This window comes from Zootoca vivipara, chromosome 1, assembly GCF_965207765.1.
Source record: "Zootoca vivipara chromosome 1, rZooViv2.hap1.1, whole genome shotgun sequence".
NCBI lineage: Eukaryota > Metazoa > Chordata > Lepidosauria > Squamata > Lacertidae > Zootoca > Zootoca vivipara.
This window is the reverse complement of record NC_142582.1, coordinates 111,787,761-111,806,366: the sequence shown is the minus strand read 5'-3', so window position 1 is coordinate 111,806,366 and position 18,606 is coordinate 111,787,761. Positions and strand designations below refer to the sequence as shown.

General features: G+C 38.7%; 1 protein-coding gene across 1 annotated transcript in view; it reads left to right on the top strand.

Annotated features, from left to right (window-relative positions):
• Positions 1-17,791, top strand: part of EML5 (EMAP like 5) — a 101,113-nt gene extending 83,322 nt beyond the window's left edge. The window contains exons 32-43 of the mRNA XM_035107512.3: positions 1,086-1,106; positions 3,213-3,386; positions 3,503-3,711; positions 4,722-4,879; positions 5,809-5,923; positions 11,177-11,365; positions 11,594-11,766; positions 12,609-12,771; positions 13,628-13,731; positions 15,273-15,426; positions 16,384-16,484; positions 16,954-17,791. Of these exons, the coding sequence (XP_034963403.2) occupies positions 1,086-1,106; positions 3,213-3,386; positions 3,503-3,711; positions 4,722-4,879; positions 5,809-5,923; positions 11,177-11,365; positions 11,594-11,766; positions 12,609-12,771; positions 13,628-13,731; positions 15,273-15,426; positions 16,384-16,484; positions 16,954-16,990 (1,598 nt within the window). The 3' untranslated portion in view covers positions 16,991-17,791. The remainder of the gene's footprint in view (positions 1-1,085; positions 1,107-3,212; positions 3,387-3,502; positions 3,712-4,721; positions 4,880-5,808; positions 5,924-11,176; positions 11,366-11,593; positions 11,767-12,608; positions 12,772-13,627; positions 13,732-15,272; positions 15,427-16,383; positions 16,485-16,953) is intronic.
• Positions 17,792-18,606: the final 815 nt, after the last annotated feature.

Here is an 18,606-nt window from a genome sequence, read left to right as displayed (position 1 = left end):
GAACAGATGGAATTTTGAACTGCAGTCTGGAAGATTCTCAAATCAAAACATGATATGGTTTAAATGACAAGTTTAAGGTAGATGTCATGATGCAGCAATTGATTCTGAGAGTAGGTGCACCAGTATATGTACAGAATTCCCTATACCGTACTTCTCATTCAAGAGAGGGAGGCTTCTTTAAAAGAATGTACAAGTAGATCTGCTCATTTCATTTAAATGAGTGTGAACCTGCATCCTTGAGATCTCCTTCTGCATTCACATATAGAATCTGGATCTGAACTATGAACTTAATATCACAGAAAATATGTTAAGAGTGGTAATTATGACAGTGGTCATTGCTGGATCTACGTTTTTGGATGTTGATACTTTTTACAAACACATTGAGTTGGTTAAGATCTAACAAAACATGGATTAGGAGGATCAGGAATGTGCTGTGGACATGTGTTCTTCCTCCCCATGTCTCCAGCCCTCGCAGGCTCAGGTTTGATTACCTACTTCCTGTTTAGCACAAATAATAATTTGCCATCATGTCTGAACGGAAAACTGTGCTTAGCCTACCAATTCTGGATTAGAGCGCAAATGTAAACCACCATTCAGCAAACTGTGACCTATTTTAAATAAGAAATTACTAACTGGATCTTAATGCAGAAGGGGAGAGAGGGATAAGGAAAAGAAAGTAGATGAGTCCAAGGCTCACTCATGTAATGTGAAACCATGGCATTACACATAGTCCTCTGCTGGTTTTTCACAACTGTTGAAAGAAAGATTATTTTAAACCATCTCTAACCAAACAATTTTGCTCTCCATACAACTGAGAATTCAACATCACTCAAGTTTGTGTAATTTTTAACTAAACATTGTTCAAGAAAAGGGATCTCCGTGCCACTCTGTATACAGTATTCTGTTATTGGAAGCAATAACAACTAACTACATATGGATAGTAAGTTCCCATTTAATATACCTGCCACAGAGTTCATATTGTTAGACAACAATTCTGAAACCAAAACTTGTACTTATACCACATATATTTTAGTTATCATTTTCATTCTGGTTGTAATTATTTTTCTGCTGCTTTTCCATTACAGGAGACTCAGCAGATATGTCAGGTAAGGGAAACTAAATTTTAACACCTTCAGGTATAACTAGGTTTTTTGACATTACGCACAGTACTGTAGGTAGATTAATTGAATATATTTCCATGATATCAAACGCTACAACATCAGCACTAAACACAAAATTCAACAAGATATAAATATGCAAGATTTTAGATGAAGTCAAAGAATAATTTTAACAAATTTTAAAGTTTATTGTATTATACCCACCACAACCACCCCAGTGTTTTGATAAGTGATAGAACATTTTATAACCTATTTTCTTATTTATATAACTTTAAATTAATTCAGTTTCTGGAAAATCATTGGGGCTGACAGCAAATGTTTCTGTTATAAATATTATTTTGTTTAGCTTTTCACTCAAGAGGCCTTGGTGACTGAGTTAATAAATAAATCATCTTTCACATTTACTGTATTGTCATGCAGTTTTTACCAGCCATCCAGAATGCTTATCAGTGCTATCAATCCATTTTTTGAAATATCATTATGTTCCTTTGAAAGTCATAGTCTCAGCTGTGATCTTGTATAGTTGTTTTCATCTTGCATGAATAGGTAGTCATATTACATAGTTGTGTATCAAACAGCTGACAGAAAAGGATAATGCACATGCTTGCCTATGTAGAGCAGTTGTTGTTGTTGTTTCTGAACTCTTATCTATGCGGCTCCCTTGATTATAATGTCTTGTGCCACTTGTGTTAGATACTATGTCTCAGCATAGTATGTTCCTTCTAGGACAAGGGATGAGGATAGAAGCCCAGCCTTTTAGATTTCCACTGTGGTCCTTGTTGACCATTGTCACATTCCAAAACAGCATCAAGTACATTTCAGAACTGGCAGAGTGTGGCCTGGGATTGTGTAGTGCTGAAAAATGCACTGGAAAACATTTTCCCTCATATATTTCAGTCTTCTACAGACTCTTACCACCCATGAATGCCCCTGTACCATATATAGATATCTATACTTTATTGCACAGATGACGTGTTGCATTCCTATCTGGCATTCATACAATGTATTACCTCAAAACAAAAATAAAAAAATCCTTCCAGTAGCACCTTAGAGACCAACTAAGTTTGTCATAGGTACAGTGGTGCCTCGCTTAACGAATGCCCTGCTTAACGAAATTTCCACTTAACGAAAGGTTTTTTCTAGCGGAGGTTGCCTCGCTAGACGAATTCGTTTTACGAAAAAATCCGTCTAGCGAATCGCGGTTTCCCATAGGAATGCATTGAAATTCAATTAATGCGTTCCTATGGGCAAAAAAAAAACCAAAACAAATTCAATGCATTCCTATGGGATTCGCTAGATGAATTTTTCATTATAAGAAAAGACCTGTGGAACGAATTAAATTCGTCTAGCGAGGCACCACTGTATGAGCTTTCGTGTACATGCACACGAAAACTCATATCTATGACCAACGTAGTTGGTCTAAGGTGCTACTGGAAGGATTTTTATTTATTTTTTATTTTACTACGTCAGACCAACACGGCTACCTATCTGTAATGTAAAGCAAATTCAGTGTGTACGGAGGTCCTGCCAGCAGAGCATATTCAGGACCAGAATCTTAGACCAAGATTCCTATTTCATAAATAGTTTAATAAGTTCAGGATGGCCCATATCTAAAGACCAGAGATAAGTTTATTTTAAAAATTAGATTAACAGTACAGGCCTCACTCTGTCTTCTTGGAAGTAAGTCCTATTGAATTCTGTGGGGCTTACTCTCTGGTAAGTGCAGTTAGGATTGCAGTCTAAATTGTAAAGTTGTGAATTGCAGTCTGTATTCATGCTTTGTCCCCTTGTCATTAAACAAATATAAGGTTGTATATAATTTTATATAGATAATCTAAAATTCAGTTTTTTGTTCTTGTGTTAAGGAGTAACTGAATGAGACTTAAGAAGAAGGTTCTGCTGTTAGATGTTTCTTTTCTAGATTTGGGTAGTATCTTCCCAAATGGGCACTTTTTGCAGTGTTGGCTTCAGAAAGCAAGATTATAATTTCAGGTTTTGTTCTTTTAACTAAAGTTAGTTGAATTATTTAAGTGTTACAAATCCTATAAGCTTTAACCAACAAAATAATTTACTGGTGTTCTTATGTTTGTACAGCTACAGCACCTTGTATTCACGTATGGGATGCAATGAATAAGCAGACATTGTCTGTTTTGCGATGCTACCATTCAAAAGGCGTTTGTTCAGTCAGTTTTAGTGCCACTGGCAAGCTTCTTCTGTCTGTAGGGCTGGATCCTGAACATACCATTACCATTTGGAAGTGGCAGGAAGGTAGGAAGGTGTTTTGTTTGTCTAAAACACATTTATCTTGTTCATTAATCACTACTTACTGGTACAATACAATTGTGCATATGTGAATTTAAATTACAATTAATTCTTCCTATTAGGTGCCAAAATCGCTAGTAGAGCTGGTCATAATCAGCGTATTTTTGTAGCAGAATTCAGGCCTGACTCCGACACACAATTTGTTTCAGTAGGAGTAAAACATGTGAGATTCTGGACACTTGCTGGAAGAGCACTTCTAAGTAAAAAAGGACAGACAAGTTCAATAGAAGATGCAAGAATGCAGACTATGCTGTCTGTAGCATTTGGAGCTGTAAGTAAATAAACATACTCTTTACTACAGTTACTCTTTTTACATGTTTTCATTAAACTATGACTGCCTTTACTGCTTTAAAGACTAAGCAGCTCAAACGTAAGTTGCATTATGGATTTTGGAAGCTGTTGAATAGTCTTTAAACACTTCGCCTTCCAATGCAGATATTTTGTATATTTAGAAAAACTGATTTATTTAGAAAAAATATTTTTTAAAACATTTGAGGGTGCTGAGGTACTAGTAGTGATTCAGACTTCTCTGATAAAGACTAGATCTGGAGTGAATATTTTATGAGCAGTTACCAATCTTGTGCTGCATCCATAATTACTAGAATCTGATTGAAACCTCAGTTGAGTTCCAGATCTGAACCTTTCTTTTCACTATATTATAAACACAGAACATTGTTTGTTTGTTTGTTTGTTTGTTTGTTTGTTTATTAAATGATGTTCGAATGTTGCCAGAATGGTCTAAGGCAGTTTTAAATACAGATACAATAAAATCTAATCAGAACCAGCATAAAACTCACATAAAAACAGAATAAACGGTAATTAAGAGAAAATCTGCAGTACCATTAGAAAGCTACTGAAGTGCAACAAAACAGGACAGACTTCTCCTGACACCTAAAAAAAAACTGTTAAGAAGGTGCAAGGCAAACCTTTCTGGGGAGGGAGATCCATATTGATACTACCAGAGAAAATGACATTTCACCTGGCTTTGAGAATGGGAAAACCTGCACAAGGGCCATCGAGGACAATCTTAATTGGCAGACAAGTTCTTATGGGAGAAGGTAGTTTTTTTATTCCAGGCCAACTGTAAGACCAATATTTTGAACTGAGAACATAAATCATTTTGCTGAAGATATTTTGAACTGGTATAAAATGCTTGTAGCAGTTAACCCCAGTTAGTATTCTGTCCACTGTGCTCTGCACCATCTGTAGTTTCATTATAAATATATGCATTTTCCCCCTTTTAAAATCATATGATGAACACATTCCCTCCCTCCTTTTCAGAATAATTTGACATTTACAGGTACAATCAGTGGAGATGTGTGTGTTTGGAAAGAACATATACTGAATCGAATTGTAGGCAAAGCTCACAATGGGCCTATATTTGCAATGTACACAACACTAAGAGATGGCTTAATTGTAACAGGAGGCAAGGAGAGGCCGTGAGTCCAGTTTTCTTACAGATACATTTTACAAATATATTAATGAATGCATAAATGTGTTGAAGTAAATTACACTGTGGTAGTTTTACTTTTAAGTATATACAATTCACTATTTGTACATAAGTAAATTGACAGCCTAAACCTATTTATCTATATTAGCTGTAGCAGAGCAAGTAGTGGCTTTTACTGACACAGCAGCCATGGCAACTCTTGTTAAATGTTAGAAAAATTCCCTACCTAATTACAGTATTTACAATGAGTAAAACAGGAAACTGAATTCAATGATTTTACCTGTTTCCCACTAGTATTGCATGGTTTACTGCTAGACTCAATCTTCTCTAGCATAATACCAATAAGCCTTTCAGAAAAGTAATCATTTCAAAGTGAGTGACTGACTTTCAGAAATAATCTTGTATTTTTTATGTTTTCCTATATTCTTACTGCAACAAAATGTATTATAAAGTAAGGAATATCCTCAGTCATTTTCTCTCACATAGAAAAGAGTTAAGCATGTACAGTACTACCGTAGATTATGTCTAAGATTAGGGGAATGAATACCCAAGTCAAGGAAGTGAAAACTTGAGCAGCCATGCTCTCACTGACTAGCATATTAGCCTTAACTACAATGTGACATGAAATAGTTAAAATAACAGAAGCTTCTACAAAATAGTAAACGTGCTTAACAACTATGACAAATGTGGAAATCTTAAAAATACATACTGTTAAGTAAGCTAAAACCATTGCAAAATAGTTTGTGGATAGCAAAACTGACATAATATTGTATATTTTAAAATACCGGTTTTAATTATTCATTTGTGAACCTCAACTGTGATATCCATTTAATGAAAAGAATATGGGATTTGAACACATGCATTTTACATTGAGCGATTTTATCTATTCTTTCTATAATGTTTCTTTATTTTCACTAGATCAAAAGAAGGTGGAGCAGTTAAACTATGGGATCAGGAGCTAAGGCGGTGTCGTGCCTTCAGATTAGAGACAGGACAGATAATTGACTGTGTTCGCTCTGTCTGCAGAGGCAAAGTAAGTACTGGTCTCCTTAAAGAGATGACAACATCTATCATGCTGATTCATATTGGTTTTATATCATCTTTGCTTATTTGTCAGCAACCTATCATTTCTGTTTGTTTCTAAGCATCATAGCATGTTTACTCTCAATTTTAGCTGTTAAAATTCTATTCAAATATTAGATAAGAAGAGCCTGTTAGATAAAAGGCTTATGTAGTCCAGTGTTCTGACTGTGGAGGTAGCATATAGCCATTAGGATTAGTAGCTACTCCATGAATTTTGTCAAATCCCCATTTAAAGCAATTCAGACTGGTGAGCTTCACAGCATGTTGAGGAAGCATATACGCATGTTGAAAATTTTTGGTATTTAGTTTCGTTGTTGTACCTTTCGCTGCTGTTTCTTGACTTGGGCAGTACTCTAGCAATATTGAGATCCTCTCTGCTGCATGAAAGTATTGAGGACGGGAGAGAAGGAAAGGAGGAACAATGAGAGCAGAAAAGTGGCAGTTTTCACAACAGGAGAGGTTTGAGCAAAGAGGAGATGGAGGAACACTGAAAGAGAGAAAGTGGTGGTTTAAAGCAATTCAAGAGGTCTAATTAGATTGGAAAGGGAGGAACAATGAGGGTTATCTTTTTGTTCTTTAAGTTTTAACAAGCAGAAAGAACGGATATGTCTACAACACAGAAGCACAAGCTAGCACCAAAAAGCTAACATGGGTACAGCACAGTCTTTCCCAATGCCCTTCTTGATCTACTCAAATCTTTCCCAATGTTTAAAATGAGAATGTGTTTGCAAATGGGGGTGGGCTGCAAAATAGAAGAGAGGAGGAAGAGGCATGGAAATGGGGATGGTCTGTGTGCAAGGGACACTTGAAAAAAGGTGGGAGAAGGAGGTAGAGGTGAAAATCAGGCAGTGCAGGGCTTCCGGGTTCAGCGCCAGCGCCGATCGGCGGGGTTTCGTCTCGTCTCCGAGACGGCCCGTCCCTGCTAGGAGTGGGGAGGGCAGCGAGAGCGACGCTGCGCCCCTTAGAACCTCGGGAAGGGCGTCCCGGGGGCAAATTTGCTCGGCACAGCCCCAATCCGGACTCCCCAACCCTTCGGCTAGCTCTAATAAGAGCTCCGGAGCGAGGAGGGTAGAAGTCGCGGGGGCCATTTTGAGCGGCAACGTTATTCTAGCAGGGAGAAGCTTCAAGCCGAAGGCGGAGAGCGCTGGATTCTTCCGAAAATAAAACGATTGGAAACAAGACTGTAAGTAACCTCACGATTTGGATTATAAAACAATTTGGATCTGGGAGAGAGGGGAGAAAAGAGGAAGCCACCCCCCCCCCCACGGCAACAAAAGAGACAGTAAATAGAAACCCGAAGCCGTAAACAGAAGATTTGCAATTCAAAAGGATCCCTCAAAGGCATCAAAGAGAATCTCCCCTTTGATGCAGGGTGAAAGGGGAGAGAGACTGTGGTTGTGAGTGCCCTGCAGCAAGAGGTAAAGACTAAGAAAAACCTTTCTTTTCCTCGGGAGCCGGCAGCCCAGACAACCCAGTGAGTTGATCAGGATTTATAAGTCAATTTTTATTTCACTTTGTATTTCTGGACTTTGTGGAATTTCTTTTTTGGTCTAAATGTTTGTGAAATGTGAGTTCGAATAAGACTTGAAGAATGCAGCCAGTTTGTTAAAATGGAGTCGAGAAAATAAACTGTGATCATATTCCACCCCACGTGACAAGTTTTGACCTTGGCAGGATTGAACTATGTCAACAAAAAAGTGTTCCCCTGAGTTCCAGCGGTCTGTTTTGACCTTAATGTGGGAAACAAGAATAGAACTATGTCAAGAGGAGACACGACGGCAAGAGTTACAGCAACAATTTCAGATGGTGATGGCAGAATATGATTTTTTAGAAGATGAAGCTTTTGACACTGAAAAAGATGAATGTGAGAATGACAATGATGGTGACTGTGATTTGGAAGGAAAAGAGGAAGATGAGGACTGTGATGATTCAACACAAAATGAAGCACACCACGAAAAAAATGATGGCTTTACTCTACAAAAAGTTGGATGGAGTGCCCTGCCTTTGAGGGGGGCACGATTGGTATTACTGGAACTCCAGAACGCCCACAGGGAAGAAGGAAAAAATATGCAGAGAAGAGAAGAAATTCAGGGGTCCCGTATGGTGGCCTGGATGGCAAAAGACTGTAAACAGGGGGTGGGGTGAAGGGAAAGTGATGTTGTGATTATAAGGATGGATTAACAGGTTTATAACTGGTCTGCTGATTATGGAATTTGCTGGATTGGGGGGGTGGAGCCGGTAATCGGGGATGTAAGGTTAAATTGAGAATAGTTATAGTTTTATTTTTTTTTTTTTTTAAATACATTTTATTCCGATTTTCCAAATTCAACAAATTAACAAAACCAATCTTTTATACAAAATCTTATATTCACATCTTTTACCTTGCTCCGCCGAGCTATGACTTCCCCCCCTCCCTTCATGCGGTTTTCTTGTTAATTCCCTTTTTTGCAGTTCCTTTTTTAACATATTGGTCAATTCGTAAGGTTTATTTTAATCCTGCGAGAGTTTTTAATGATCTACAGTTTTTCTCCATATAGTCCACATATTTACTCCAGTCCTTTTGAAACCTTGTCTCCCCCTGGTCACGAATCTTGCATGTCAATCTAGCAAGTTCAGCATAGTCCATCATTTTTATCTGCCACTCCACAATTGTAGGTAATTCCTGTAGTTTCCATTTTTGGGCTAACAAAGTCCTAGCCGCGGTTGTTGCATACATAAACAGTGTTTGATCTTCTTTTCTAATCTCTCCTCCTATTATTCCTAACAAAAATGCTTCTGGTTTTTTTGGGAAGGTATATCTAAACATCTTTTTCAATTCATTATATAAACTTTCCCAAAATCTTTTAACTTTTTCGCATGTCCACCACATATGATAAAATTCACCATCTTTCTCTTTACATTTCCAGCAACTTTTATCACTCATTCTATACATTTTAGCTAACTTAACTGGAGTTAAATACCATCTGTACATCATCTTATATACATTTTCTTTCAAGGCAGTACATGCTGTAAATCTTAAAGTTTGATTCCATAGTTTCAACCACGCATCATATTCAATATTATGCCCCAAATCTTTTGCCCATTTAATCATCACTTCTTTTGTCAACTCATCTTTTGTATACCACTCCAACAACAGATCATACATCTTTGTCAAAAGCTTTGTTTTGCCTTCTAGCACTTCTATTTGAAATTTGGATCTTTTATCCTCAAAACCTATTTTTCTATCTTCTTTAAGCACATCATTTATTTGATGGTATTCTATCCATCCTGTTAACACTCCTTTAATGTCCTCAAAAGGTTTTAAACTCCATCCTTTTTCAGTTTTCGTCAAGATTTCCTCATACGTGGCCCGCCTCTTTTCCATATTTACTTTCTTAACTGTTAATACCTCTGCTGGTGAGACCCACCAGGGTGTTTTAGTCTCTAACAGCCTTTTATTTCTTTCCCACACCTCGTACAGAGATCTTCTTATCACATGATTCGTAAACCCGGTATGTGATTTCTTTTTGTCATAACATAAATATGCATGCCATCCAAATCTATTGTTAAAACCTTCCAAATCTAACAAGTCCGTATTCTCTAGAGTTATCCATTCTTTTATCCAACAGATACAGGACGCTTCGTAATAAAGTCTCAAGTCTGGCAGGGCGAATCCACCTCTTTCTTTCTTATCTACCAAAATCTTATGTTTTATTCTAGGTTTTCTCCCCTGCCAGACAAATCTTGATAAAATCTTTTGCCACTCTTGGAATTGCCTCGTACCTTTAACCACAGGTATAGTTTGAAATAGGAATAACATCTTAGGTAATACATTCATTTTTATTGTTGCAATTCTTCCTAAGAATGACATTTTCATATTAGTCCATCTTTCCAGGTCTTTCTTTATTTCCTTCCATACTTGTTCGTAATTATCACTGTAAAGATTAATATTCTTTGCTGTCATCCATATTCCCAAATATTTTACCTTTTTAGCCACGTCGAGTCCATGTTTTAACTGTAATTCCTGTTTTTCTTCTTTCGACATATTCATTGCCATAACCTTGGTTTTTTGTCTATTTAATTTGAATCCTGCCAATTGACCAAATTTTTCCATTACTTCTATAGCTTCTGCAACACTTTCCTTTGGATTTTCCAATGTTAAAACTAAATCATCTGCGAAGGCTTTCACTTTAAATTGCTTTGCACCTGAGAATAGTTATAGTTTTAAAAGTGAATGGATTTTGGAAAAATGTGAAAATATGGAGGCTTATAGAGGGAGTAAAAATTAGGCACGGGAAGATAAAATGGGAGTTTGATTTTTCAGTGATTTGAATATTAGATGAAAATGTTAACAATTGATTTATAAGTTGTATAAGATACAAAGGTGTATTTTTATAAAGTAAGAAACTGTTGCAGATGATAAAAAAGGGATGAAAACCGGGGAAGGGGGGGGAGGGGAAGCCCACAAAATATGGTTTTACAATTATGAATGTAAGAAAATTTTTTCTGTTTTGTATTGTTTTTTTCTCTTTTTTTGCCCTTTCTTTTTTCTCTTTTTTCCTATTTCTATTTTTCTCTTTTTTCGGTATGACAATAGATGGTTGGATGGATGGCCTCCTGCGTACTGCCCTGGTTTGCTGGAGCTCCCTGGTGGCAGGGGGGGGCTTTGGGGTCAGGGGAGGGGGAGGAGGACAGAAATCCAAGCATAAAATGGACCATCTCTGACTGTTCACATACATGGGATACTTCTGTGGCAGGGGAGGACCCATGTGGGTGGGTAGGAAGGAGGTGGAAAAGGTGTTTATGTATGTACCGTTTTTTTTTTTGTATTTTGTAAAATTAATAAAAAGTATGTTTAAAAAAAAAGAAAATCAGGCAGTGCAAAGGGGTGTGAAAAACAAGGAGGGAGGAAGAAGCATGGAAATGAGTATGAAGGTGAAAATAGGAGTACAAAGGGGCTTCAGAAATAGGGCTGAAAAGGTGAAACGGGAGCTTAGTAGTTGCAAGGGAAGCTCAGGGGTTAACATGGGGGAAATAGTAGGAGAATGGCAATCGGAGTGAGCAAGGATCCTGCCCCCCTAGTATTTAATACTTTCATGATTTCAACAATTTCTTTAGTGAAAATATCTTCATGATTTCTAAGTTATTATGCATAGATTCATGTTACCCCTCATCAACAGATGCTATTTTTAAAAATAGTTTTCATTAACTGAAATTGTTCCAGGGGAAAATTCTTGTTGGGACAAAGAATGCTGAAATAATAGAAGTTGGAGAGAAAAATGCAGCATGTAACATTCTAATTAATGGCCACATGGATGGGCCTATCTGGGGACTAGCAACACACCCTTCTCGTGATGTTTTCCTTTCTGCTGCAGAAGATGGGACAGTCAGACTCTGGGATATTGCTGATAAAGTAGGTATAAAAATTACAGTAAGACTATATAATTGTTTAGAAAAATTATACATTAAAAATAAATCCACTAAGAAAACTTGTACATATTTTCTTTTAAATGTATTTCCAGGAATTAAGTAAACGTAAGAGCTAAAAAAAATAATCATGACATAATCTTGCTGTGCTATATTCATTGTACATAAATGGAAACATTTAATTGTGCTTCCTTTTAAAAACCAATTCTCACAGAAGATGGTGAACAAAGTAAATTTGGGCCACGCAGCACGCACTGTGTCTTATAGTCCAGAGGGCGACATGGTGGCTATTGGCATGAAAAATGGAGAATTTATTATCTTGTTAGTGAACTCTCTGAAAATATGGGGGAAGAAAAGGGACAGAAGATCAGCCATTCAGGACATCAGGTGAGAGATCATGTTCCCTTACCTGCTGTGGTTCTGGATTCTCTAAAAATTATATCCACATCTTGTTGGACATGGTGGATGTGCATGCATGAGGATGCAGCATTAAGAACCTAAGAGTATCCCTGCTAGATTAGACCAAAGTCCCATTTATTCCAGCATTCAGTCCTCACAGTGGCCAACCAGATGCCTATGGGAAGTCCACAAGGACATGAATGGGACTGCACTCTGTCCAGTCATGTCCCCAGCAAATCACTATTAATCTCAGGGTCATGGGTCATTCCTGCATTGCAGGGGGTTGAACTAGATGACTTTTATTTGTCCAATTCTATGATTCTATGATACTGGAAGTTCACAGCCTTATCCTCCATGAATTTGTGTAAACTCCTTTTTAAGGCCATCCAAATTGGTGGAAATCACAACATCTTGTGGTAGTGAATTCCATAGCTTAACTATGTACTGTGTGCACATTGCTGCCTGTCACCATTTTTGAAGGGAAAAGAGTGATTTAGGCCCGTTTAAGACACACAACCAGTAGCAGCCAGTGGGGTGGGGTCGGTCTGCGTTGCTGATCTGGCTTCTCAATGCTGCACATCTCTGCCAGTCAATATGAGGGGGAGGGGCAAAGCAGAGCAAATATTTGAAGCATATGCTATATAGATATGAAATAAAATGTCTTTTATTTCATATTTATATAGCATATGCTTTAAATCTTTGCTCCACTTTATACCACAATCATTTTACAAAACATATGGCATAAAAAGTAAATGAAAAAAATAACATTCTGAGATTTCTTCAATGCAATGTCACCAGCAAGATCTCATTTAACCTGTTTATCTACATAGGTTCAGTCCAGATTCTCATTATTTAGCAGTGGGTTCCAGTGAAAATGCAGTGGATTTTTATGACCTGACATTGGGGCCTACTCTTAACCGAGCTAGCTACTGCAAAGACATTCCTAGTTTTGTAATTCAAATGGATTTTTCAGCAGATAGCTGTTATCTTCAGGTAAATATAACTGGGAGTTTTTATTATTATTAATTTAAACTTGTTTCATAAACATGCCCTTTTAAACCGGGGGGGGGGGGGTATTGCTTTTGTTTATTACTATGGTATGTATTCTTGTGTTTTAATATTGTAAACTTCCCTGTGATCTTTGGATGAAGGGCAGTATAAATATTAAGTGGACCTGATGGTTAGATTATGTCCAGGAAATAAAAACTCCTATTTGTTTCATGTGTTACACAGTTTTGGCTCAGACATAACAAAGAGCACATTGGGAAGGCGCAATGCTGCAAATGTGCTTGCAACATAGAAGCACAGTTAAGCGAAGCTTCTGTTTGTAAGCACCAGTGCTTCCATGTGTCTGCCAGGCCACCAGGATCTGTGTAATTTGTGAACCCTTTTTCAAGCCATTGTTATCATGCCAATAGCCAGCACCCACACTTGCAACCTCCATGCAAGGGTGCTGGTTCTCATGAATGGTGCCACTGTAAGCTTGATATTGGCTCCAAGTTATTCACTTAGAAGCTGCCATTAGGTTTGAACCAGTTTAAAGACATTTCAGCTTTTGTGTTGTGTTGTAGAAGTGCACTACGTACTTTTAATATTCCTAGAATATTCTGTTAAGTATTGTTACCATGACAAGGCTCAAGCAAAAACCAAAGCTAATAAGAATAGGATGATTGACAGCATAGCATAGGACCAGGTACATACACCAACAGTTTTACTGTTGATTTTGACAATTATATTGATTAGTATCTCTTGATATGTTGACCTATTTGCTCCTTAGCAGAAACGTATTTCAAGACAAAAATATCATCAGAATACCTGCAATTGTATCACTCTATACTAATTCTTATAGGTCTCTACTGGGTCTTACAAAAGGCAAGTTTATGAAGTGCCTTCAGGAAAACAGCTCCTGGATCAAACTGTGATTGATAGAATAACATGGGCCAGTTGGACCAGGTAAATCCAGATATACTGTAGCTTACTTAAAATATGTCATATCATTTCCTGCTCAAATTTATGCAATTCCTGTTTTATGGATGTATAAGTAGTTTTTCTGACACTATTTGTGCTGTGACATAATTGCTGTGCACCATCCTGTACTCTTAATAGAATAAATAATCTATGTACCGTGTTTCTCACATTTTAAGACGTGCCTATAAAATAAGGCATGGCACGATTTTCATGCGTTGAAAAAATATAAGACATACCCCGAAAATAAGCCGTAGTGCTACTGTATGTGAGCTCTACTTGGTGAAGAGGACAAAAGTGGCATTTGCGGTGGAGAGGAGAGGAAGGCACGAAGAAGAAAAGAGGAGCGATTAAAGACGCTGCCTCATGAATGACCTCCGTGTGCGTCTCTTTCTCTCCCCCTGTGCGCGTCCCCTGTGCGCATCTCTTTCTCTCCCCCTGTGCGCGTCTCTTTCTCTCCCCCTGTGCGCGTCTCTTTCTCTCCCCCTGTGCGCGTCTCTTTCTCTCCCCCTGTGCGCGTCTCTTTCTCTCCCCCTGTGCGCGTCTATTTTTCTCCCCCTGTGCGCGTCTCTTTCTCTCCCCCTGTGCGCGTCTCTTTCTCTCCCCCTGGGCGCGTCTCTTTCTCTCCCCCTGTGCGCGTCTCTTTCTCTCCCCCTGTGCGCGTCTATTTTTCTCCCCCTGTGCGCGTCTATTTCTCTCCCCCTGTGCGCGTCCCTTTTTCTCCCCCTGTGCGCGTCTATTTCTCTCTCTCTCTCTCTCTCTCTCTCTCTCTCTCTCTCTCTCTCTCTCTCTCTCTCACACACACACACACACACACACACACACACACAGAGCCCACCTCTTGCTTCCCCCCATCTTTTCCTACCGGTATGTGCCCAGCCATGAGTTGCCTGTTGATTTCCTCTTGATGGCCGAGACAGAGAGCGAGGCAGGCAAACTGCAGCTACGGTAGGAAAGTGGCGAGCTCTCGCAGACACGCGGGTGGTTTTTAAAACTGACATCCCCTCGCGTCTCGTTTTGCAGAGAGACCCAGACAACTTGCATTCCTAGGCTTCAAAGGTTATGCATATGAAAGAGGAGATTAAGGAGATAGATAAAGACAACTTCCTATTATCACCTTGCCTTTGTCCTGAAAGGTAGAAACCTTATTGTAGCCATGAGATCTGGGCATCAAAGGAAAGTACTTAACAGCTATTTGATAAAGCCAATTGTGATTTCAGGCAGCATCTGGCTAATCAGTCCTGAGAGAGAGAAACGTGATTTCTAAATAGAGAAATAAACACAGCCAGTTGTACAGCATCTGTAAAATCCATATAAAAAATCATTTCCCTGTTATGATCCAGCCCCCGAATAAGACACCCCCAAAAAATAAGCCATAGGCTTGTTTTCTTGAGTAAAATTAAATATAAGACGTGTCTTAAAATGTGAGAAACACGGTAAACACTTTAAATAAGTAAATAAAATAACATCAATCCTCTAGATCAAATTATATTTCTTTAAATGGCTCCACTTCCTACCCTTTGCTTCAGCATTTTAGGAGATGAAGTCGTTGGAATCTGGTCCAGGCATGCTGAGAAAGCCGATGTAAATTGTGCCTGTGTTTCTCACTCGGGAATCAGCCTTGTAACAGGCGATGACTTTGGCATGGTCAAGCTGTTCGACTTCCCTTGTCCAGAAAAATTTGTAAGAACCTTTTGATTGAAGATTATGAGAGCTCCTTTACTAAAGTGAACCACTGTAAAATTGGAGAAGGAAAATTGCAGGATAATTTTCTTTGCCACCTAGTTTTCTTCAACAGGACCTTTGGAGTCCTTTGAAGATTGAAGATGAAAGATACAAGTATCATTGCTTGCTTGGTGGTTTGAGTCAATGGGACAGTCCTGACTCCATTCATACTGTACAACTTGCCATTAACCTGTAGCAAGTAGCTGTTGCGTGCCCAGGTGCTGCCACCCCACCAACCTGACCCAGTAAAGAAACCAGTCAAGACTCAAGACCACAACTTTATTGATTCCAGATGTAAGAGGTCTGACATGGTCATTGGCCAATTTGGCAGGTAGTCTAGAATTCTAACTTCCTGGCCACCAGAGAGCCATTTTGCTTCTCCGCCATCTGATATTCCCCCAGCAGAGGCAGCCCCTCACTGGGAAACATTGGGCAAGGCAGCGCCGGCCTACAAAGCTGTCCCACCTTCTAAGATGCAAGCGGATTTGCATGCCCAGGTGCTGCCTGCAACAAGTAGCAGTTGCAGCCTTTTTGTGGACAGTTGAGTAGCAGACTGGATTCAACCTAGCCCCAGAGTGCTGTTTCCCAGTGGAGGAGCACAACACTGAGAGATCAAATATGAAAGAATGCATGTGCAACCGCTGTATCACTGTGCTGCAGTTCTCTACATAGAAACAGAAGTGTGGTTCAGCAGCTGGATCACTGCAAACTTTAAATCGATAAGGCTGCTGAACCACACTTCTGTTTCTAAAGGGTCAGGAGAGATTGGGATAGTGTGGCAGTAATGTGGATGGTAGCAGCAGGTTGTGGGGGAGGTAGATTAAAAATAATTCTACATATGCATACTGTGGGACTCATTAGGGGCTCATTCTAAAAATAATGAAAATGACATGTAGATTTTGTTTTATTTCAAAGGCAAAACATAAACGATTTTTAGGTCACTCAGCCCATGTGACTAATATTCGTTTTACAAGTGGGGACAGATATGTTGTTAGTGCTGGCGGAGATGACAGCAGGTATGTAAATCTTTATCTAAATGCTAGAAAGTTGGAGACTTGTGAATGGAAGTTCCGTTCTGTAATGCTTTTGTGTTCTCTCTTCTCTCCATGTTTTCCTTTGTCCTGATTTTGTATATAAAGTAGCTTAGTATTCACAACCCAGAGCCTAGCTTCTGCTGATGTTGTTTCTCTGCTAATGTGTGCTCAGTGTCTCTGGACATAAGTCACAGAATCTCGTCGGGGAAGAAGAATGAGGAGTGGCATGCAGATGAGAGGAACAGGCTGGCATGTATAATGTCATTGCCTGGTTGGCAGCCCTGCCTGCCGGCAATTACCCTAACACTCAGATGCTTGAAAGACAAGCAGTCATGTTGAACTAGCAAAAAACCAAGCATAACAACTTTAAATATACATTGAAATTACTTTTAAAATCTATCAACTTGCTCTAACTTTTATTTCTTCTCTTACTTTCTGTTTGAAAATACAGCATATTTGTCTGGAAATGTGTACATATGCCACATTGAGAGACATGGAGACCTTCCAAAGAGGACACTACTGAAGAGGCGTTAGTGCCCCACAATTGCAAAGAGACATTCTCCAGTGTCCAGCATGCTTCGAGAAATGGTGCTGATAAAAACAGACAACAGTCCACCTGACTGACTAGAGTCTATCAGAAGGATGGAGCACTGCAAATGTATTGAGTCTAGTCACATTACTGCAGTATCAGATATCCTACATCTGTTTCCCACTCACTGCCAGATGCTGAAACACATGGAAAGGAAGAAGTGAGTTTTGGCTCAGTGTACAGTTTCCCAATAAGATCCTGAATTTGTAATCAAGAGGTGTTATTTCTGACCTAGTGCTGTACATTGCTGTGTTTACTTTCAGCATGAATGTTTAAGTACTGGGGATTGACTCTCACTCAAATAGAAGACTCCTTATTTTATTACTGAAATGAAAGCCACCTTTCAGCTCTTAAACTATAATATTTTTTTAAATGGGTGAAAATAAAATAGAAAATAAAAGAGGTAAACCAGCAAAAGGTTTATCTAGTTCACAAAAAAGTCCCAAGAATTAAGTTTGTTCCTAGGACCTGCAGAATTATATTGGTTTTAAGGCTTGGGTTGTAATCATGTCTGGTGAATGCTAGTAGACATGCGTGAACCCATTCTTCAAGGCTAATTTAGTGTTTTTGTATCACAAGCATTAAATTAGTTCTGTGAGCAGAATAACATTTGCTCACATTGTGAGTGCCTTGCCCACAACCTAAAAGTCTAACTCTGGTTTTTGCCTTGTGAATAAAAGTGTTCTCAATGAAAGATAAATCGCTGTGTTTGCTTGCAGAGCTAAGGACCAGGCTGCTCATGTTAATGTTTATATATTTATGAAGCTGTGGGGTGCCATTAGATGCAATAGGAATTATTAATTGCATTTTCACAGCATCGCTTAGTGATTTCAAAGTGAATAGATAATTCAGATATATTGTACCAATTATTATTATTATTTTGCACAGAATAAGACTCATTGAACCTCTTGCTCTCCGGCTAATAATCTTACAGCTAGTCCATTCATTCATTCATGCTTACAGGCACCCACAGGTTCCACCTCAGAAGGCACATGAGGGATCATTTGTTCTGAAAGCAACCCTGTGTCAAAATCGTATCTACACAGGGAAAAATTACACACAAGATGGCGAGTTAGATTTTTGAAATGTAAGTGCCTGTATGTTTGAAATGGTTCCAACAACCAAATGTAAGCATCAAAAAAAGCATACATTCTGAATACACTGGTTTGTGCTTCTTAGTACAAGTATATACCTGAGAATTGCAGGTGACAAATGAATCACTTCTGTGACATTTGTGTCCCTGGCACATTCCACTGCATGCACAGTCTTGGCACCCCTCTTTTACTTCCCTCACTGATTAGTACTGAGAGGCATCCTGACTCCCGTGTGAAACATTTTAGATCTAATTTGAGGCCAGGCATACCCATTCCCTACCTGTTTCTCTGAACGATGAGAATTCAGCATCCCAGCAATCATGCAGCCTTCTGCTGCATTCAGGTTATCTAAATCAGGGCAATGTGTATATCCCATGCATTGTGAGACATCAATATAATGAGATGTGAAAATAGAATTAAC